The sequence below is a fragment of the Balearica regulorum genome, chromosome 5 (genome assembly GCF_011004875.1).
Source record: "Balearica regulorum gibbericeps isolate bBalReg1 chromosome 5, bBalReg1.pri, whole genome shotgun sequence".
NCBI classification, from domain to species: Eukaryota; Metazoa; Chordata; class Aves; order Gruiformes; family Gruidae; genus Balearica; species Balearica regulorum.
This window is the reverse complement of record NC_046188.1, coordinates 55,364,907-55,383,059: the sequence shown is the minus strand read 5'-3', so window position 1 is coordinate 55,383,059 and position 18,153 is coordinate 55,364,907. Positions and strand designations below refer to the sequence as shown.

The following is an 18,153-nucleotide window of genomic DNA, read 5'->3' as shown; positions in this document are numbered from 1 at the left end:
TGAGTATGGAGTATAGAATTCCCACGTGCCATTGTATGATGGGCAATAGTTATAGTAAATGCCAGTTATAGATAGTGTATGTATTTATAAGTTTAAAGCTTATCATCAACAAAGATATAGTTGGACCATGAGACTTTCATATGAAAGTATATCCTCTAAAATTTACCTTTGTAGCAAAGCGTTTTACTTGATTCTGTATTGGATAAGCATTGGCCGTGTTCATTCAGCCTGGGCGAGTTCAGGTGGTTCCAGTGGATCAGGGGAACACTCCAAATGGCACATCCTTTGGGATGAGGAATGTATGGTTTTCACGATGCACTGCAACCGCCTCTCGTTACTGAATGAAACAGAGGCTGGTTGGCTAAAGAGTAATATACGTCAGCATATTGTTGGCCTGTTTGAACCACGTTGAGAACATCTTAATTGTTGTTCCAACAGAATTTCATCCATAGTTTGTGCAACTCTCCGTACACTTGCTCAGCCGTTTATGTGCATGTCTGAAAAAGAAGGGGGGAGGGGGAGGAGGGAAACCGAATGCATGCAATTATTTTTATTTATTTTTTTAATGCTGAGAACAAAGGAGTAGTATCTCTACAGCAACACAATAAATTATGTGGATTTTGCTGCCTTTTCCCCCTCCTGCCCCCAAAGATACCAGAAACCTTAATTTTGCCTGAGGTCAAAATGCATGAAATGGAAGGGAGAGGTACATGTGAGTGTATGATGGAGATATAGAAAATCCCTCCCACTGACTCTTTTTTTTTTTAGGGTACAACCATGTTGCTGCCTGTAGGATCAATTACATAGCCTGACCATCCTTGAGAAATGATGATTTTTTTTTTTTACTTTTTTTTTTTACTTTTTTTTTTCTTTTAAACTTATTCTGTACTTCAATGGCCTTCTGAGTCATGTTGCAAGCGATACTACTCTCGGCATGTCCATGCATGCAGATGCTATTGAACTGGCTACAATGTTGACCTCATTCTTAGTCCATTCTGTCATTGATCCAATGCTGTACTTTGCATTTTTCTTTCAAATGAAGGTTACGAAATGTCACGGAGCCTTAACAGCATAGCTGGCATAAGTGGAAAAGCGATAGGATTATCCTCAGTGTCTGCGCCCTACAGCTCTCCTAGCCCAGTGAGACGTTCTTGGTCTCCCATCCCATCTATTTTGTAGCATGGATCAGTAGCAGAGAATGGTCTAAAAAGCTTTATTTTCAATTAGCCTACGCTATGTTGCATATAATCCAGGTGACTAAGTCTGAAGATGCAATGTCTCACAGTAGCACCTGCTGGGAATGGTGTTACTACTGATGCTAGGTGACAACACTCCTAAATAGCACTCAGATGACAATAGGCAGGCATTTACATAGTACTGGTGGGCCATATGTGCTGCATGGTATCAGTACATAGGATGAAGGGTAGATGCACCAGATAGTTTCCTTCCTGGTGCATCCTGCTAGTATATGCTTATTCTGGCTAATGGTGGATCTACTGGCTCTGTATGGAACGGGTTAGGCATTTAGTCGATGCTGAAACATGCCAACGATGGAAGATTTTGCTTTTCTCAGGATATTTTTGAGCCATAGGAACCCTGCAGGAGTTTGAGCAAACAAGCACAGTAGGATGAAACTTTGCATGGGCGCCTATTTTAAGCCGAAAGCAATACTCAGACACACTGTAGAGAGGTCTCAGTCTGGCTGACTGCATGGGAAAAAAAAATCCTGTTGAAGAAGAATATGGCTGCCTCTGCATGTAGCTATTTCACCTTTTCCTCCTTCCTTTAAAACTAAGATGCCAAGCTTGATGTGAAAAGCGCAGGGAAGAAGCTCAAGTACTGATTGTATTCTTTACATGCAGATCTTTGCAAAGAAAGTCCAGTCATTGCTAAATATATGCCAACAGAGGCAGTCAGAGTGACCTGACAAGGCAAGATGGAGATGAACATTGATGGCTAATAAACATCTGTGTGGAACTGTGCAGGCATAGAAGACCTTCTCATTTGGACAAAGTTAACTCGCTCCATGCAGGTTTTATGGATGATTCTTCATGGTTTTGGAGTTGTACTAGAGATGCAGGCTTTTTCTACGGCCAAAATGTAACAAAACTGTAGAAGATCCTTTTTTTTAATCTATTTTTTTGTTCCATAGCATGAATTGCATGAAGACAAAAATTTAAAAAAAAAAAAAAAAAAAAAACAACACAAAAACAAAAACCAAGAAACACTGCAAATGTATGATTAAGGAGAAAAAAAAGCAAAGTTATATATTTTCTTTCAAAGCTCTTTACTTTTACATACATTGTTGTAGCCAAAATGTAAAACATTATAAAACTGTACATTTCTTTGCTATGGATCGCTTCTTTTTGTATACAAGATACAGAGTAATGGTTTTAAAAAGTGCAATCAGGCAGTCATCGGTCATATTGACCACGCCTTCACAGTTCATCACACCGACATGGAAACCAAGAACTTTTAATCCAACTAGAAGTGTATAAAATAAGAAAAAACTTTTTCCTGTCTGTTTTTGTTGGCATGCTTGTGACACATGGGACCTTCCTTCGGACCTGACAGTAACAGCTGGTCTAGATTTAATTTTCCAGCTCTGGTTATGTTGTATTTTATTGATGTATAGATCCAACGTAAAGACCCTTCATAAATTGTTCATATTAAGTAATCAGTATGAATTTTAAACAAAAAAGGTGTTATTTTAAAACTGGGACTTATATTACAAAATCAGGAAAATACTCAAGTATAAATGGTCTCAAAGTTTAAGAAACAAGACAACAGCATTGTATGCAATTTAGTACTGAGTAAAATGCATGCACAATGTTATGCAAAACAATTCTAGCATGAAATAAATTTTGTATCATGGTTTCAGTGCCTGCTGTATAGTGTAAAGGGGAATCCTCTTCTGAAGCGATCAGGGGTTTCCAGAGACTTGCTTCTAAAATCTTGAATAAATACAGTGTTCTCAACAGAAATGTAGGAGAAAAGCTTGGTATTGCTTTGGTTCTACAATGCTAATTTTGGTTAGTAGATAATAAATGAAGCCTGCAAACACTTGATACAACCAATGTCTGAAGAATTCACACCATTAGTAATTTTACAAGGGAAGATTAAAAACCCCTACAATTATCTAGGTATCTTCCTTTTCCCTCCCCAACAATAATAAAAGTTTGTCTTTTTAGCTGATTAAATGAATTCAGTTTTTCTTACTTCTTTGGGCCCCATCCTTCAACTTCTTCACTGAGCCACAGCAGTCCACCTGATACGAAACTCTGAAAGAAATCCAGGTGTTCAAGTTGCACTTTATTTGCCACACAAAACATGCAGCAGTAAGAACCAAGAAAAACAATGGGATTAAATTTCAGTTTAGATGCTACAAATGACAACTATGGACTATGTGTCAACAGCATTCTAGTCCCTTGAGCATTTTTGGTAAAGTACTTCTGTAACGAAGAATACACCTTTAATCCTCACGTGAGGAACTTTGAAAGAGCTGGCAACCTTCTAGGCAAGCTACAGTATCTGTGACTGCTGATGATAATGGAAATGTAAAGGAATAGTATTGCTATGGTCTGGAGGAAGCAGAGATTAAACCTAAAAAAATGAAGAAACACACATGGCTCTGGTAAGTGCTAAGTTATAAATAAAAAAAACCCTTCTGCAGCTGGACCTTTACAAAACTCTACTCCAAAAGGAAAATCAAGGAAGACCTCAAGCTGTGTTTAAGGAATATAAGAAAGACTGATAATCTGAATTTGTACATAACTAGAAAACTCCTTTGTAGTCCTTGATGTAGCATTATATACTTGATTTCTACTTCAGTTGACTATCCTCTCTCCCAAGAACTATTTTTCTCCCTGTTTCTATGCTGTTATTCTCTGCTGATAAATGGGCAATTTCTTACCTCCAGAGGTAAGATTCAGGTTAATCCAGAATCCAAAAGTTGCCTAATGAACAACTTCTCTTACAATGTATTAAGAATCCAGAAATAGATTTATTCACTCCATTTTTTATTTAACGCTAACTCAAGGGTCCAGCATGAAGGCTGTTCAAATTCTCTGTTACTGTAAGAAATACTAAAAATTCAGCCCTGTAAATCCTACTTAGGTCTTCTCCTTTCACTGCGCTTTGTATAAATGTATGAGCCTTAGCTAACAGATTGGGCACGTATGCCCTAAGGCAACTGTCATTCTGTGCTACTTTTTACATCTACCAGTCCCATTTTCATTCAGGTACTGCTCTCAGCTTATTCTGATTTGAGGTAACCATGCCTTTTGGGTGACTTCTATAATCCCTTCAGAAACAGAACAGCACTTCCCATCCATCGCCCTTCAGGAGATGCTCTAAAGCTGCAGGTCTGTCTGACCCCAGAGTTCCCCTTGCACAACAGTGGCGGCTCTGACAACACAGGGAAAGAGGGAGACAACTGGAAAATTTCCGGAGCTGTTGCACTGAATCCTAAGAGAAATCTACCACATCATCCCAGCTGCGTTACGTTTAAGGAGCTTTTTCTGGGATATTATGATTAAAACATTAATTCCTTCAAGCCTGCCCACTCCCACCAAAGGAGATATGTATCTTGATTAAAGCATTAAAACTATACATCTGGCTAGATTCTGACCTCCAGCTTGCAATAATGCCACCGACTACTTCTGACTTCACAACACTATAAGTTAAGAGCAGAAGCACGTTCCGTAGTTCAGTTACACTCTGCCTGTTTCCTGCTGGAAATGAACATCTGGGTTTCTTCCTCTGCAAACTCACCTTTCAGCAATGGACCCCCAGCTATAGGACCCAATGCTGGTCCTTCATCTGAACCCACTGCCAATTAGTGGTTTACTACTTGCTAACATTAAAAGCACACCTCAACCACAACTTCTACACATATACCTTGTCCTCTGACTGCATGAAGGTACTCATTTTTCTGGACCAACCTGACGTGTCTCTACAACTACAATTTCAAACAGCAAGGTTTCTGTTCTCTCACTCCAACAAAAAAAAATCTAGCTAATATCGCTGTGATAACAGTCAAGTGCAGTGGTCATTAATCTGGATAAAGTGATTTTTCACATAAATTGCCTTCTTTCTCCTTAAGTTTCAGGGCCAAAAAGAAAATACATCACTGAAACAAATGGCTGGTAGGACAAATGAGCAGACTGAAATACAGAAGAGAGGAAGCAGGGCTAAGACAAGGGCAGGAACTTGAGCACTTGCTTACAAAAAAGATACCCTGAAGAAAAAACAAGTGCAGTTATTACCCTGCCACTTTGCATATCCTTTTCATAGTTTCAAAACAAGGCAGCCTACCTCTCTGCTGTCCATATATATCCTAGAAGCAACTTGGTCTCTGAGCTCACACACAAATTAACTTCACTTCATGAAAATGTGCTTAAATCATGCGGGTTATTTTTACGTCGCTCACTTACTTGAGTTTGGGCATAAAACACCTGTCTGTTCAGAAGCCAAAGCCTCTGCATCTAGGACTGTAGGTGCAACATTTTTCTCTTAGGGGAATACAAATGCTTATTTGCAATCAAGAACAGTATGTGAACTCAATTTGAACTTTAAGTTAGAAAATGGATCCAGAACTGCATCTCTTTACTTACTTTCCCTATCTGCCAAAGCAAATGCTTTAAAACTAAGCACATTCATCTACCCCCATGGAAAGATATATTCCTTGGTTTAGGCTGACAAAGCCAGGTTTTCAACCCTCAGCATTCACTTGAGCATTTAAAAAACTTTATGCAAGTACATACATCCAAACATCTCCAGGTACCAGATATTAAGAGCATGTGCTCCGAGGCTTCCAGTGGTTTCTCTACTGCCCACGGAGCACAGGTTAGAGATTCTTTAGTCAGCAAAAGGCAAAGTATTGCAGTTGTATTAACTCAGATATCACTCTAAGGTACCTGCACAGCTTCTGGACCCAAAGGGCTCAGCAGGGACAACACAGCCTACGCAGAGGCTGTTGACAGTGAGTCACACCAGAACGAACAGGAGACACATGGCTTGAGCCCAAGCAAATAAGCTCAGCAAGAACCATGCTTTGTGGTGGTGGTGTCAGTGCAAGTGGGTGACTGGAGAAGATGTGGCAGTAGCACAAAAGGTGGGAAATGAGAAGGACACAGGATGGGTCTGGAAAAGGGTTATGCAAGCATGAGGAAGGGGTGCATATGAGGAAACAGCAATCAGTGGTGAGGGGGGAAAGAAGAACAAGGAGAGAGGGAAGTAGTAGCAGTGGGCTTAACTAAAAAAAAAAAGGCTATCGAGGACCACTAGCCTAGAAGGTAGAGCCTTGGCCTGGGACTCAGGAGACAGGAATTATTCTTGGCTCCGCTGTGGACACACTGGGTTACCTTGGTTGGGGCATTTCAATTTTTTGCCTCAGCTTCTGTTTCTGTGACACTATCCCCTTTTTAAAGTGTTCTGAGGTCAAAAGAGGAAAAGCAGGATTTAAGTAGGAATAGTTATTATAATCTATCTACTCAGTAATAAGGCACCAGGAGAGAAGTATCTCTCCATTATTTAAAAGATGCCATATTTCTTCGTCTGCAGAAGAGCACAATGCCCCTGTAGGAATCCCTTTTCTTTTGTACTTTAAAGCTGAGAATTATTATGGAAAATGATTAAGCACCCACACAGTTAAAATGACAGAACATCTTTGTTACTGATTGGCAACTCCTCTGCTGCCCTAATTTAGGTACCACATGTCTTCATGCACTCAAATCAGTAAAAACAAAACAAAAAAGCTAAACTCGATTGACATTTGCACCAAAAATCTAAAATCATGCCAGAACACTAAAACTCTCCCAATTCTTGGCCCCATTTTTAAATATTAAAAAAATATTTAAATCTATATTAAAAATGTAGAGTCTTATAGCAAGTGTTCACGTACACTTAAAAGATTTTGATTATCAGGGAGTACTGAAATCATATGAAACTGAAATTCTGCAATTTCCACCGTCAAAGTCTTGATCCCAAACTCTGCAGACAGAACTGCTCCCAAGATTGCATTGTATCTGAACAACAAGGTGGTCCATAGGCAAAGCAACCTGGAAATAGCTGAGAAAGATGAAAATGAATTAAGAGGCTAGGCAACACAGGAACTGAACTTGGACTCGAACCCCTCCCAACCTGCAAAGTCTCATCTGAAAATCCAAGATGTCACAAAATAAAAACGCCTGAGGAAGTTTTGCATAATAAACGTCCCTCTGGAATTTCTCATTCCCACAGTCAGCTTTTGTTCAGGAATAATTACTTTGTTGCTCTTGTTTCAAATCAAGCTGAAAAATGTGTTCTCCCAGTACTCTAAATTTATGCTTCCTCACTCTCCCACAAGGTAACACGTGGTTCATACAGGTCATGATTCAAATACAGAGACCATTTTCATTGCTGAGTATTTTCAGTCACATACTCTCTTTCCACATTCTGCAGCAGTACTGATGAGTAAAAACTGCCTCTGCATTAAAAACAGGTGAATGCAGAGACAACTGATGCATGAATCTGAATGAAATGCACAGCTAAAGAAAGTGCCTTAGTTGAGTCCCTTCAACCTCTAAATGGGTTACAAAATAACAGCTTTACACATGCAGTTTCTCCAAATTAACTTCAAAGGCACATATGGTAAACAATTCCCTTTACAGTTATTTTTTGGGACCTTCATCCAACAGAAGGCCATTTCCATACAACTGAAGCATTTTAATTCAAAGGCTAGTAAGTCATTCTTTCTAACATGGAGCAAAACATCTAAGACCAGCATTTATGAGGAATTTAAAATAGCACAAAAGCTAAAAGAAAAGAACAAAGCATCTCCTACCTCTTTTTTTGCACCTAAATCAAGATATCAGTATGTCAAAAGTTCAAATGTCCAATTATTTTTGTGTCAGCTAGAGTCGTCAGCAAATTCAGTGTAAGCTCCACTTTTCTACTGTGCACAATTTTAAGTGCAATCAAAACCACACAAGATGAATCTCTACCACAAACTGCATCCATTCCAGCCTTTGGGAAGCAAGACTTATGTTTTCCGCTTCAGTAGTTTCTTCCTCCCTTTAAAGAATTTTCAGCTGCTGTGTGCTATAAGCTGGTAGTAAATACATGAGCATGACTCAAATACTGATGAAAAATTCTGGAGCCTTTTTAAGGAAAATATCTAGCTAAAAGAAAATGCCATAAAAATACCAAAATTGCTAAGAGAACACAGGGAACTTTTTGGTGAAAACATAACATTGCAATTTCAGTGGCAAAGATATGTCATCACCTTGATTTCTAATAAAAGGGAAAAGGAAGTGGAAGTCCCAAAATTACTTGTCTTGTTTAAATCAGATCCAGAGTTCAGGGAATTTAATGGAAAAAATAAGCACTTGATTAAGGGCTGGACTAGGTCACAGGCCTGATCTAAAGATTGCTGAGACTGAAAGATGAGGGCAGATGTTCCTGTTCCAACTGAAGAGAACTGGAAATTTCAAGATGTGCTATGAGAAAGAAAATGCATTACAGGTCAATAATTCATATTATTATTAATAAACAGTTGGAGGGGGAGGAAAAATAACATCCAAGAAATAGAATAGCTTGTCCCTCATCTCAGTACCACCATACCAGCAGGCTGGAATGCTGCTCTCCCTGTGTGGTTATTCAGTCTTCAGGACCTGTATCTTGAATCTCTCTTCCCCTCCGCCCTCCTTTTCCCCTATGTTTTAGCTGACTACATCAGGTGCTCTACTGCCATTTATTTAAATGTTTTTCCCATACATTCGAACTGATCTCCTTCATCTGTTGTCCATCCTAATCTTTAAGTCTTATGACTCAAAAAAAAGTCATATAAAGCAAAATCAAATCACATTCTTCCCCCACCCCTCAACTTCTCTGTGCTCAGCCATGTAGCGGAGCAAAACCTCCTGTCAATCATGAAGAAGTGACCTTTATGGCAGTTTCAGATGGCAAGAACTAGTTAGTCACCAACAGGACTGACAACATGCAGGTACGGGAGGGAAGCCAGTGTCAGGTAAGAAGTGACTGGGCAAAAGGGAAGAAAGGCAGGACTGAATTTTTCTTTCACCTGAACACACTTCAAATACAGCTTCCTGCGTTCTACGCAGAAAAGCATCAAGTCATTCAGGAATGCTACACAAAGTCAAATAATACCAGTGACTGCCAAGCAGCCTAAATAAATCCTCCAAGAGACAGAAACTTCTGACACAACACACACACCTTCCTACCAATGTTCTTTAAAATGGAACAGGAGTGTCTTGCACAGCTACACATGGAGGTTGCATGAGTAACAACTGCAGATGTCCTAGAACTTCAAACAACAGAAGTACATACAACAGCTTCCTTCTCCCCCTCCACCCAAGAGCCTGAAAGCTCTCTGGACTGACAGTCAACAGTTCACAACTTGTTCTCCAGCAAAGCTTGATATTAAGTCCACCTTTTCCTCCTCATGAATGTCAGCTCATTGGCAGGTTTGCTTATTTTCAGAAAATGGGAGGGGACAGCAGCTGCACAGACACTTGCTTACCTTGTTCCAGTGGTTTTTATACATATATATATATATGTTAGAAACTTGTCAGTTTATTTGCATCTGAATGTGAACACAGAATGCTTACATAAAAGACTCTTTGTTTAGAACTTAAGACCTTCATAAAGAAATCTGTCTCTCCATGCACTGCAGAAGCATTGACACAGCACACTGGCTCTGCATTTTGCTTTGCAGACACTGACCTTCTCCATCAGGACATCAACAGGCAACAGTCACTAAGCTCTGGACACCAGCAAGGAAGGGGGTGTCTTCACTTGATGAGGAGCTTTTCACTGTGTGCTCCCCTCCTTACAGTAGAAAGCCTTAGCTGATTTTGTACAATGTTTTATTCTGAAAACAAAGCATACTGACATACAAAACAGGGCATTCATTTCTGAATGAATGAGCAACTTGTTTTTGACATTCAACCATGTACCATCAGCAATGAATTATTATTGACTCTTCTTACTACAGCAGCACTTAGATGTCCTGGACCAACGACAAAGCATTTCGTACATTAAGATTCAAGTCATTACTTCCCAAAGTTTTCAATCTATATGGGCAAGACAAAGGACAGAAAATGCAGTTCTTGCCCTTTCAAAGATGAATATCAGATGCAGATATGAAACACAAGATCAGGACCAGGAACAAACCAAAGTACTCCTTCCTTTCCTCCTTATCACCGAAAATCATTCTTTGTGTTTCCAAAAGTGTGTTAGTGTTACAGATGTGAAAAAGTAAACAACATTTCAAATAACCAAGTCACATTTATTTGTTACATAATTTGTTGGATTCCTCCAAAATGAACTGCAGCAACAGCATACACAGTTAAAATATGCTCAGTATAGTAACCCCTATGGTACAGGGCACACATACTAGCTGTGATTAATCAAGGAACAGAATTATTTAGAGGGTATGATTACTGAAACAAGATAACGCGTTTATTCCGTACACGGATTTTGGAGGAAAACAAAAGGTAGAAACCTCAGGCAGAACGGCCAAAAAAAGCAGGAAAAACTGTTCAGTGCATATGCTCGAGAGGCTGTGGTATCTAGAAAATGGCATGGAGGAAAGTCAATAAATAGTGACTTAGATAAGTAAAAAGTGCAAGATGTCACAGCCCAGAACAGTATATTGCCATGAAAAGCTACAACCAACACATGGACTAAAAAAAAAAAACCCCAAACAACCAACCCCAAAACAACCCAAAACCCACTTTACAATAGCAGTCTCAATTCTGCACTTTTTGTAGAGGACCCATTTGATTATTTTTACAGATTCTTTCAGTAACTGTAATACAGTTGTTATAATCGGCTTCACAGTCAGTTCAAGTTTCTCATTTACTGAACAGGAAAGAAAATTCCTTTGAAAATTAGGCCATGAACTATAACTGCTGTAAAACCAAGGGAGGAAAAAACCCTCGCAGCCCATATTACACCCTTAATGCCTTCCCCCTAATGTGTAAGCTGATATATCATTAGAAAGTCTTCCTGTCCTGTTTCCTAAGAGCTTTCTCTGCGTATTTTCTAATTCTGTAAGGCTTCTTCACTGGCAAGCCTGCTTTAAAAATTAAACCACTGTTTAGCAACAGTAGGTCTCATTAAAAGGTGCATTTACCACACAGTAGTATTCTCTATATTTAGAACCTGAAATACATGAAATACCACAGCAAATGTAACTATCGTGGGTGGTAAACATCCAGTTTAATGGCATCCACTGTATTTGTGTGGAAAAATAGTTTTATAAATAGCTTCCAAAATTCTGCTCAACACAGTCAGCTAATAACATCTGAAGATAATTTACAGTTTTTCATTTCTCCTACCAAAACAAGTGTCAACATTCTCTGCCAAGCACTCACCTGGAACAAGTACTGTGGGCATGCTCTGAACAGTAACTCAGCTGGGCTGCGAAACAGATGCAAGAACTAACTTGACATTATCAGGAGCATTCTGGTCTGCCTTTTAGGCTGGAGAACTTGTAAAAACTTTCTGGTTAGATTTTGATGTCTTCCTATTCAAAGACAGCTGGAAACACAGGAGCTATGTTGGATCAAACTGTCCTCAACAGCTACAATTGACTTACGCCCTTTGATAAGAACTTTTCTATTGTTTCCAAGAGCTCTTAGAAGGTTTTCTTCCCCAAGCAGTAGCTGCAGAAAATTCAGGTTTGATTTGCAAGTTAATGATAATTCATGTGGATCTGCATCCCTGTAAATTTATAATAAACTGATGTCTGGCACAGAAGACAATTCCTCAGAAATATTGCTCCTTTCACAGTTTAATCAAGATACAGCTAGTTCAGAAGGGCCTCATTTTCCCCTTTTGCCAGCCTTCTAAATTATAGATTTTTTTTTTTAATCCTAATCATCTGTTTAAAATGAGTGTATACATCTATTGATATTCACTGGCATTTTTCTGTGATGCAAACTGGATTTTCTGAGATGCTGGGAGCTCACAACTCCAGTAGATGTTGGCAGGTGCAACACATGCTCATCACAATGTAAAGATACAATAATAAAAGACCAGAAGGGGCCTATGTCTCTACCTTCTCAGACCATTTCCTCAAATGGAATTTATACACCAGTAATAAGTCATTAAGCAGTCAATTTCTTCCTCAAAGACTTATCAGAAGAACAAGAAAAAGTTATTCTTTCTTCAATGGTATTGCATCAAGGCAAAGTGCGTGTCATTCTATCTGTGGGTAAGGAAGTCAATTCCTGTGAAAAGGACCCATGAAACAATTTTTTAACTATCACAGTTTTCCATGTATACTCATTCCTTTTAGTCTTAGAAAAAACAACTTCTGCGCTTTCCAACTATTGTGTTAATCATGGGTGATACTCTTGTAGCACTGAGCTACACAATCGAAGATGTCCATCCATATCCACGATGCTATGATTTCAGATGTGACGAGTCTAATGTGGAATTTGACAAAGAGCCATGGAGTGTCCTGCCCCACAGCCAATTAAGATCTGCTTTGTGTAACCAAGAGCTTTCACTGGCTTAGGGACACAAACATTTGCTTCTGTGCCATCACCACACATCCCATGTTCGTTCCATCCCCAAGAGAAGCACTGGCCACCTAAAAGAGAATACAAAATATAGAATAAAGACCACAGAAACAAAACAGCTTTTGTTAGTTTTGGGGAGCAGATTTGTCAAGTCATCCTCTCATTAGGTTTTAAGACATTCTGCTAAGGTGGGGAAAAATGTTCTGGTTCTCTTGAAAATGTAAACAAATCCAAATGAATTATTCTCTATCTTGTTCCACACTGTTAACAACATAAGAGAGATTAAAATAACAAAGACATTTGAAAATCACTTAATAATACATTGTTCCCTATTTATACAGACCCCACAGAAATCTCTCTGCATTTTAAGGACCTCCCCTGAAATGATGTGGAATCCCTGTCTTTCAAGTTTCCCCTAGTAAGCAAAACTATCACAAACCAAGCCCAGTGACTTTAATCATTCATAGCATGATCTGTAGGACTGAAGAACACCGAGTCATAGAGCAGCCAAATTAAATTTCATTCCTACTTTCAAGTTCACATCTCACCTTTTTCCTTTAAATACAAGTCTCTGACAACTTGCCTTACTCTCAATCATCCTACCTCTTCTGCTTGCTTTGACATAATTTCACTGCTTTTATTACCCTTATTTTCCCTCATTATTATTTATTTTTGTAACATCTACTCTTTTATATCATAAAACATGATCCATGTACTATTATTACCCCATAGTACTCCTTCTTGAAGCACTATATGTAAATTTTGTTCTATAAATGGCTGGCATAATAAAAAAATCCACCTAAAAAGACTCTTATTCTGAACTACAAGAGATATTTCTTCCATATTTTCTTTTCTTTATTTGGCTGTCGTAGACTGTGCCTGTGAATTTCTGTAACAAAAAAGAAAGCCATCTTGCAATATAATCATGTTTCTGATGCCATTGTAATTTTTGAAAAGCAGCAGGTATTAACAGCATGAAGTACCATTCTGGAGTCCAAATAATGAGAAGAAAAGTGCCAAAATTCACAAAATCCAATCCCTCCCAATCATAATTCTGAAATAATTTTACTTTTCAAAATTCAGAAACAGATTATTGCAAACGCTACAAGGATCATCTTTCTTTCCTGCGAATCCAGTAACATTTCATTGTCATCTGTTTTCTTTACATAGTAGTATATTAAAGTTCTCCTGTTCTGTAATTAAGTGTAAACATTACTAAAATCAGATGTAATTAAACAATGACCTTTAATTTTCTTGACAATCTTTAAGGCAATGGAACACATCAAAACAACACTAGAACATCACAGTAGGCTAGATACATCTCACCTGATACAACAGTTTGTTACTCTTATCTTAGAAGGCACTAGACTCTCATGACTATGCATGGGCAATATTGACAGCCCAACCTGTATCACAAATGTGCATACATGTGCTGCAGAAAAGTATCAAAAAGTAAATGTGCAACATATCCCATTTAAATATCAACAGATCAGAACATCTAAGAGGTTAATTGGATTTTTTTTTTTTTTGGTAAGGTTCCAGGTAAAAATATTTATGTAAATATTAACAAGCAGGAAAAAGACATCACAAACTGAGACTAAAGACACATCACAGAGAAATTACTAAGGGCAAAAATTCAAAGAAAGAAAACTAGTAGCACCTAAGAAAAGGCTTTTTTTGCACAGTTAATACATGGAACCTGCAGAATCAGCCTATTTACAGTGGGAAAACTTCCAAGTTTAATGAAAAGGGAATATAACAAGCCCTTACATTAATAAGATCACTGTGATAAGCTACTAGACCACTAGCAATTAGTACCGCAACTTGTATGTTTGTATAGAGATTCACTACATCTGACTAAAGGATTTTTCTTTTTTCATCCTGTTTCATCAGGACCAGAGAGAGGAAACCAGGAAGTTTTTGGTCACTTTGAATTACAAACCATTCAACAGAACATTAATGGCATAATAAATATTCAAACAAACAGTGCAGTAGGACATTAACCTCTCAAATTGATAAATATATCTAAGTCAAACAACTTTTGCAAAAAAATCATAGAAAAGTTTACAAGCTAGGAAATCCCTAGGCAAGAACATCTCCCCTAAAATAAGGATCACTGGGTCTTTTCCAACCTTTACTTCTCCAAGCACATAGAAAGGCCACCAAACAGATCTTTCTACATGACTCCAACGAACTCCAAGGCTATTGAAATGGGCTGAGAGTGAAAACTGGCAAAAGAAAAGGAGAGCAACTAGGATTTATGAATGATCTTATACAAAAATGCCTTGAACATATATGGAGAACCAGGCAGAAATCTGAAGGGGATGAAAGGGAAGTTGACAGATACAAAATGACAGGGCACAAAAATGATTCTCATCACCATCAAGTCACAAGTCAGGAAAGCTAAAAGGCAGAGAGTTATTATTGTGAAAATAAAAGGTATACCATACCACATCTGCCTGTAGAAGATTTAGAGAAAGGTTTGTACATTAAAAAAGCCAGATGCTAGATTTGTGTCAGAGAAAACAGAATTTGCAGAAAACACACAAAGTCCATTCTTTTTGTAATAAAATATTAACAAAACTTGGAGGAGGGCTGGGCAAAATGACTGCAGTGACACTGGCCAGGAGGGAACAAGCAGCTATGTGAATCACTGGCACAGAAGTTGAAGTCAATGAAGATCGAAGATAATGAAACACCTATTAAAAAATGACACAGAAGGAATACCTGCAGAGTTACAGAAAAGACTTCATTAAGGGGAATGAATGGCTAGCCTCTGGACAAAAGGCACCATTTCATTTCAATCCCCTCCCCCCCCCCCCCGCCTCTTTTTTTTTGCTTGTTTTCTTTTTGATTGCTTCTATTCACAGTTTATTGCTGATAAAAACATCAACACAACCCCAGCAGCCCTACATGCTTTCATGAGAAAATTCAATTTTTATGCCTGTGCCAGACCTTGCCAGGATGAAAGACCATTAGAATGACATGTATTCATACAGCTCCAAATTGCTTCTACCTAAATTTAAAACAAGCATTGTAGCATGTTCTCAAACCAAATGATTTGTGTTTTGTGAGGTGAGGAGGGAAAGTTGCTCCATGTCACTGGTTAAATGAAACAGCATAATACATCACATTCACCTTTTCCCTTTTAAACCATAAATACTCAAAGTACAAATGAAGCCACAGAACTCACATGGCAATGCAGCATAATCCCAAGGGAATTTAATTTGATTTCACAGTCACACTAACGAAAGTCTAGAGTAAGATTATGCAGGTTTTTTCCCCAAAACATCAAATACACAAAAACTGGAGAGAAAGAAACCCCCTTAAATCTATCTGGTTTGGTCACAGAAAGCAAGAAGGGGCTACTGCCCTCCTATTTGCAATAATTATCTAGGCTTTTTTCATGGTAACTGAAATGACAACTGCAATCCACAGGTTGATTAAACTAGAGAAAAGTATTTCTAGGTAAAATAAAGCTGCAGCATATTGGACAGAGGACAGGACTCTGGAGAAAGCAGAGGATTTAGAGTCGTCTCCTCATTGCTGAATACTCTGAGAAGAATCAATGTTAGCAAATAAGATGCTCTGGGTGAAATTCACTACACAACTTCAGCCACCTAAATGTCATGCAACTTAGCTATAGATTGTTATCCTCTAATTTTCCTCAAGAGCCAATGGAGTCATCTACATCTCTCTAACAGGCAATGCATCTTCTCTACACACTGGTGTCAAAATCAAATCTTGCTTTGGTGACTACAGAGGGAGAGCAAATGATTGTCTTAGCCTAGGCATATCAGTTTTAAACAGCTGAAGACAGGTTATGATAAATCACATCCTTACAATTGGTCTGAAGGTAAAGCAAGGAAAACTGGAAACAAGGAAGCTACAAATATCATTGCAGCCTACTTTCAGGCTACAACCAGTCTGCTTCTAAACCAGCCCTGGAGGCTTATCACCAAAATCTTTAAAAGTTTGTCTCTTTTCTGCTTCTCCTCTCCCACTCTTTCAACTCCACAAACAAACAGAAGTTGGCTTTAAAGACAATCCAGGTATCTTGAAGTCAAACTATTCATCAGACAGCTTCAAATTTTAAGGACCCCTTAAAATGTTTTAGTACAGCTCTATCATATAGGCTCTGTGCTCTTAGCAACACTCCACAATTCCTCAAATGATTTTTTTTTTTTTAAAAAACCTTAAATTAGTGCTACTCTACTGATGGTTATAGATAAAATTACAGTAGCCAAGAGATCAGCTCAGGGCAAGTCAAATGACTAAACCGCATCAAGGTTGGACCACAAACAAAATTCAGGTGTCTCAGCCAGCCCCCCCTTCACTATCTGAAAGTATTCAAAACTTCACAAGGAACAATGTAACACTACACAGAAAAAGATTTAGACCATATTTCTCCCAAGGAGTTGTAAAACCTAACTGAATAAGTCTTCCTATTTTTTTCAGGATATCAGGCAATCCAGGGTGTCACGTAAAATAAAAGGAAAGAACCTGCCCGCAGCAGGGGGGTTGGAACTAGATGATCTTTAAGGTCCCTTCCAACCCAAACCATTCTATGATTCTATGAAATATCCCTCTAAACTTTTGCATTTTTGTTAGCAACAGTTCCGTCATTAGCGCGAAAGATTTGCAATGTTAGTAACCAAAAGGGAAGTAGAAGCATATTGCAAAATCTTATTAAAGGTAAAGTTTGGTAAGTGTAATATAAGATGACATGATCCCAAGACATTATACAGTACCTCCAAAGTGGAAAACAACTAAGATATTCATATAGTGCCAGTTTTATTATGAAACTACATTTATACCCACGTTTTCAAGGAGCAAGCTGTCACGCACTCCAGACAGCCCATCCAATTGCTGCTAGAATTGCTCAGGATCACCAGCCTCGGAAATGCGTGTCTGACTTTACAGTGAGTAAGCTGGATAAAAATCAGAGGCATTGCAGTGCTAATACAATATACAGACAGGTAACAACATACATTTTTAAGTACGAAGTCATGGTGCCAAAGACATGCTGATTTCAAAGTTAGCCTCCAGTCAACAATCAGTCCTCATGTCACCTTTACATCATTAGTAGCTCTCCCCAGGCAGCAGACCTAGACCACTCTGTCCCCTCCTCAGCAGTGGTTTTACACAAGTGAAAAGTCAGATGACTTCAGGTCATGCACGTGTGGTTCATCCTGGTACCTGAAACAACTTCCAATGGTCTCAAACAGCTACTCATAACAAAATACATAAAGCCTGCACAACATGGGCTTCTCTGACTTGGTGCTCTAAACTAATCTCTCATGTGAATTATTATTTTCTCACAGCAGAAGCACTGTCTTGTTAGTTGGACCTTCTCTCTGCCTATGTATATCGTGTAACAGTGCAGGGACTTCAAACTGGGTCAGGGCCTCAAGGCTAACTGTCAAAATATCCAATTACAATATACAACTAGCTATTGAAGAGAGTCAGAAAATCAACTTGAGTATACCAGATGCCTAGTATGGCTTAGGGAGCCACGGTGGTATGTGGAGTACTGTAAGATGGAGCAATATGGCTACTCATTTCCTTTGAAATTAATTTCATTTGGGAAAGTCGAATTTCTAGTTTCTCCTTCAATATT

General features: G+C 38.6%; 2 protein-coding genes across 7 annotated transcripts in view; one reads left to right on the top strand and one right to left on the bottom strand.

The window, feature by feature from the left end:
- Nucleotides 1-18,153, top strand: part of KCNC1 (potassium voltage-gated channel subfamily C member 1) — a 128,356-nt gene that overhangs the window by 109,042 nt on the left and 1,161 nt on the right. For 2 of the 6 annotated variants that reach the window (XM_075755023.1, XM_075755019.1), the window contains one exon: nt 1,043-2,676. The exons of 2 other annotated variants lie outside the window; for them this stretch is intronic. In XM_075755023.1, coding sequence (XP_075611138.1) covers nt 1,043-1,179 — 137 coding nt within the window. In that variant the 3' untranslated portion in view covers nt 1,180-2,676. Of the gene's footprint in view, nt 1-1,042; nt 3,196-18,153 lie in introns of those variants that run through there. 2 more of the 6 variants (XM_075755021.1, XM_075755024.1) reach the window with 2 other exon arrangements.
- Nucleotides 10,271-18,153, bottom strand: part of SERGEF (secretion regulating guanine nucleotide exchange factor) — a 160,504-nt gene continuing 152,621 nt past the window's right edge. The window contains 2 exon segments of the mRNA XM_075755026.1: nt 10,271-12,452; nt 12,455-12,604. Coding sequence (XP_075611141.1) covers nt 12,415-12,452; nt 12,455-12,604 — 188 coding nt within the window. The 3' untranslated portion in view covers nt 10,271-12,414.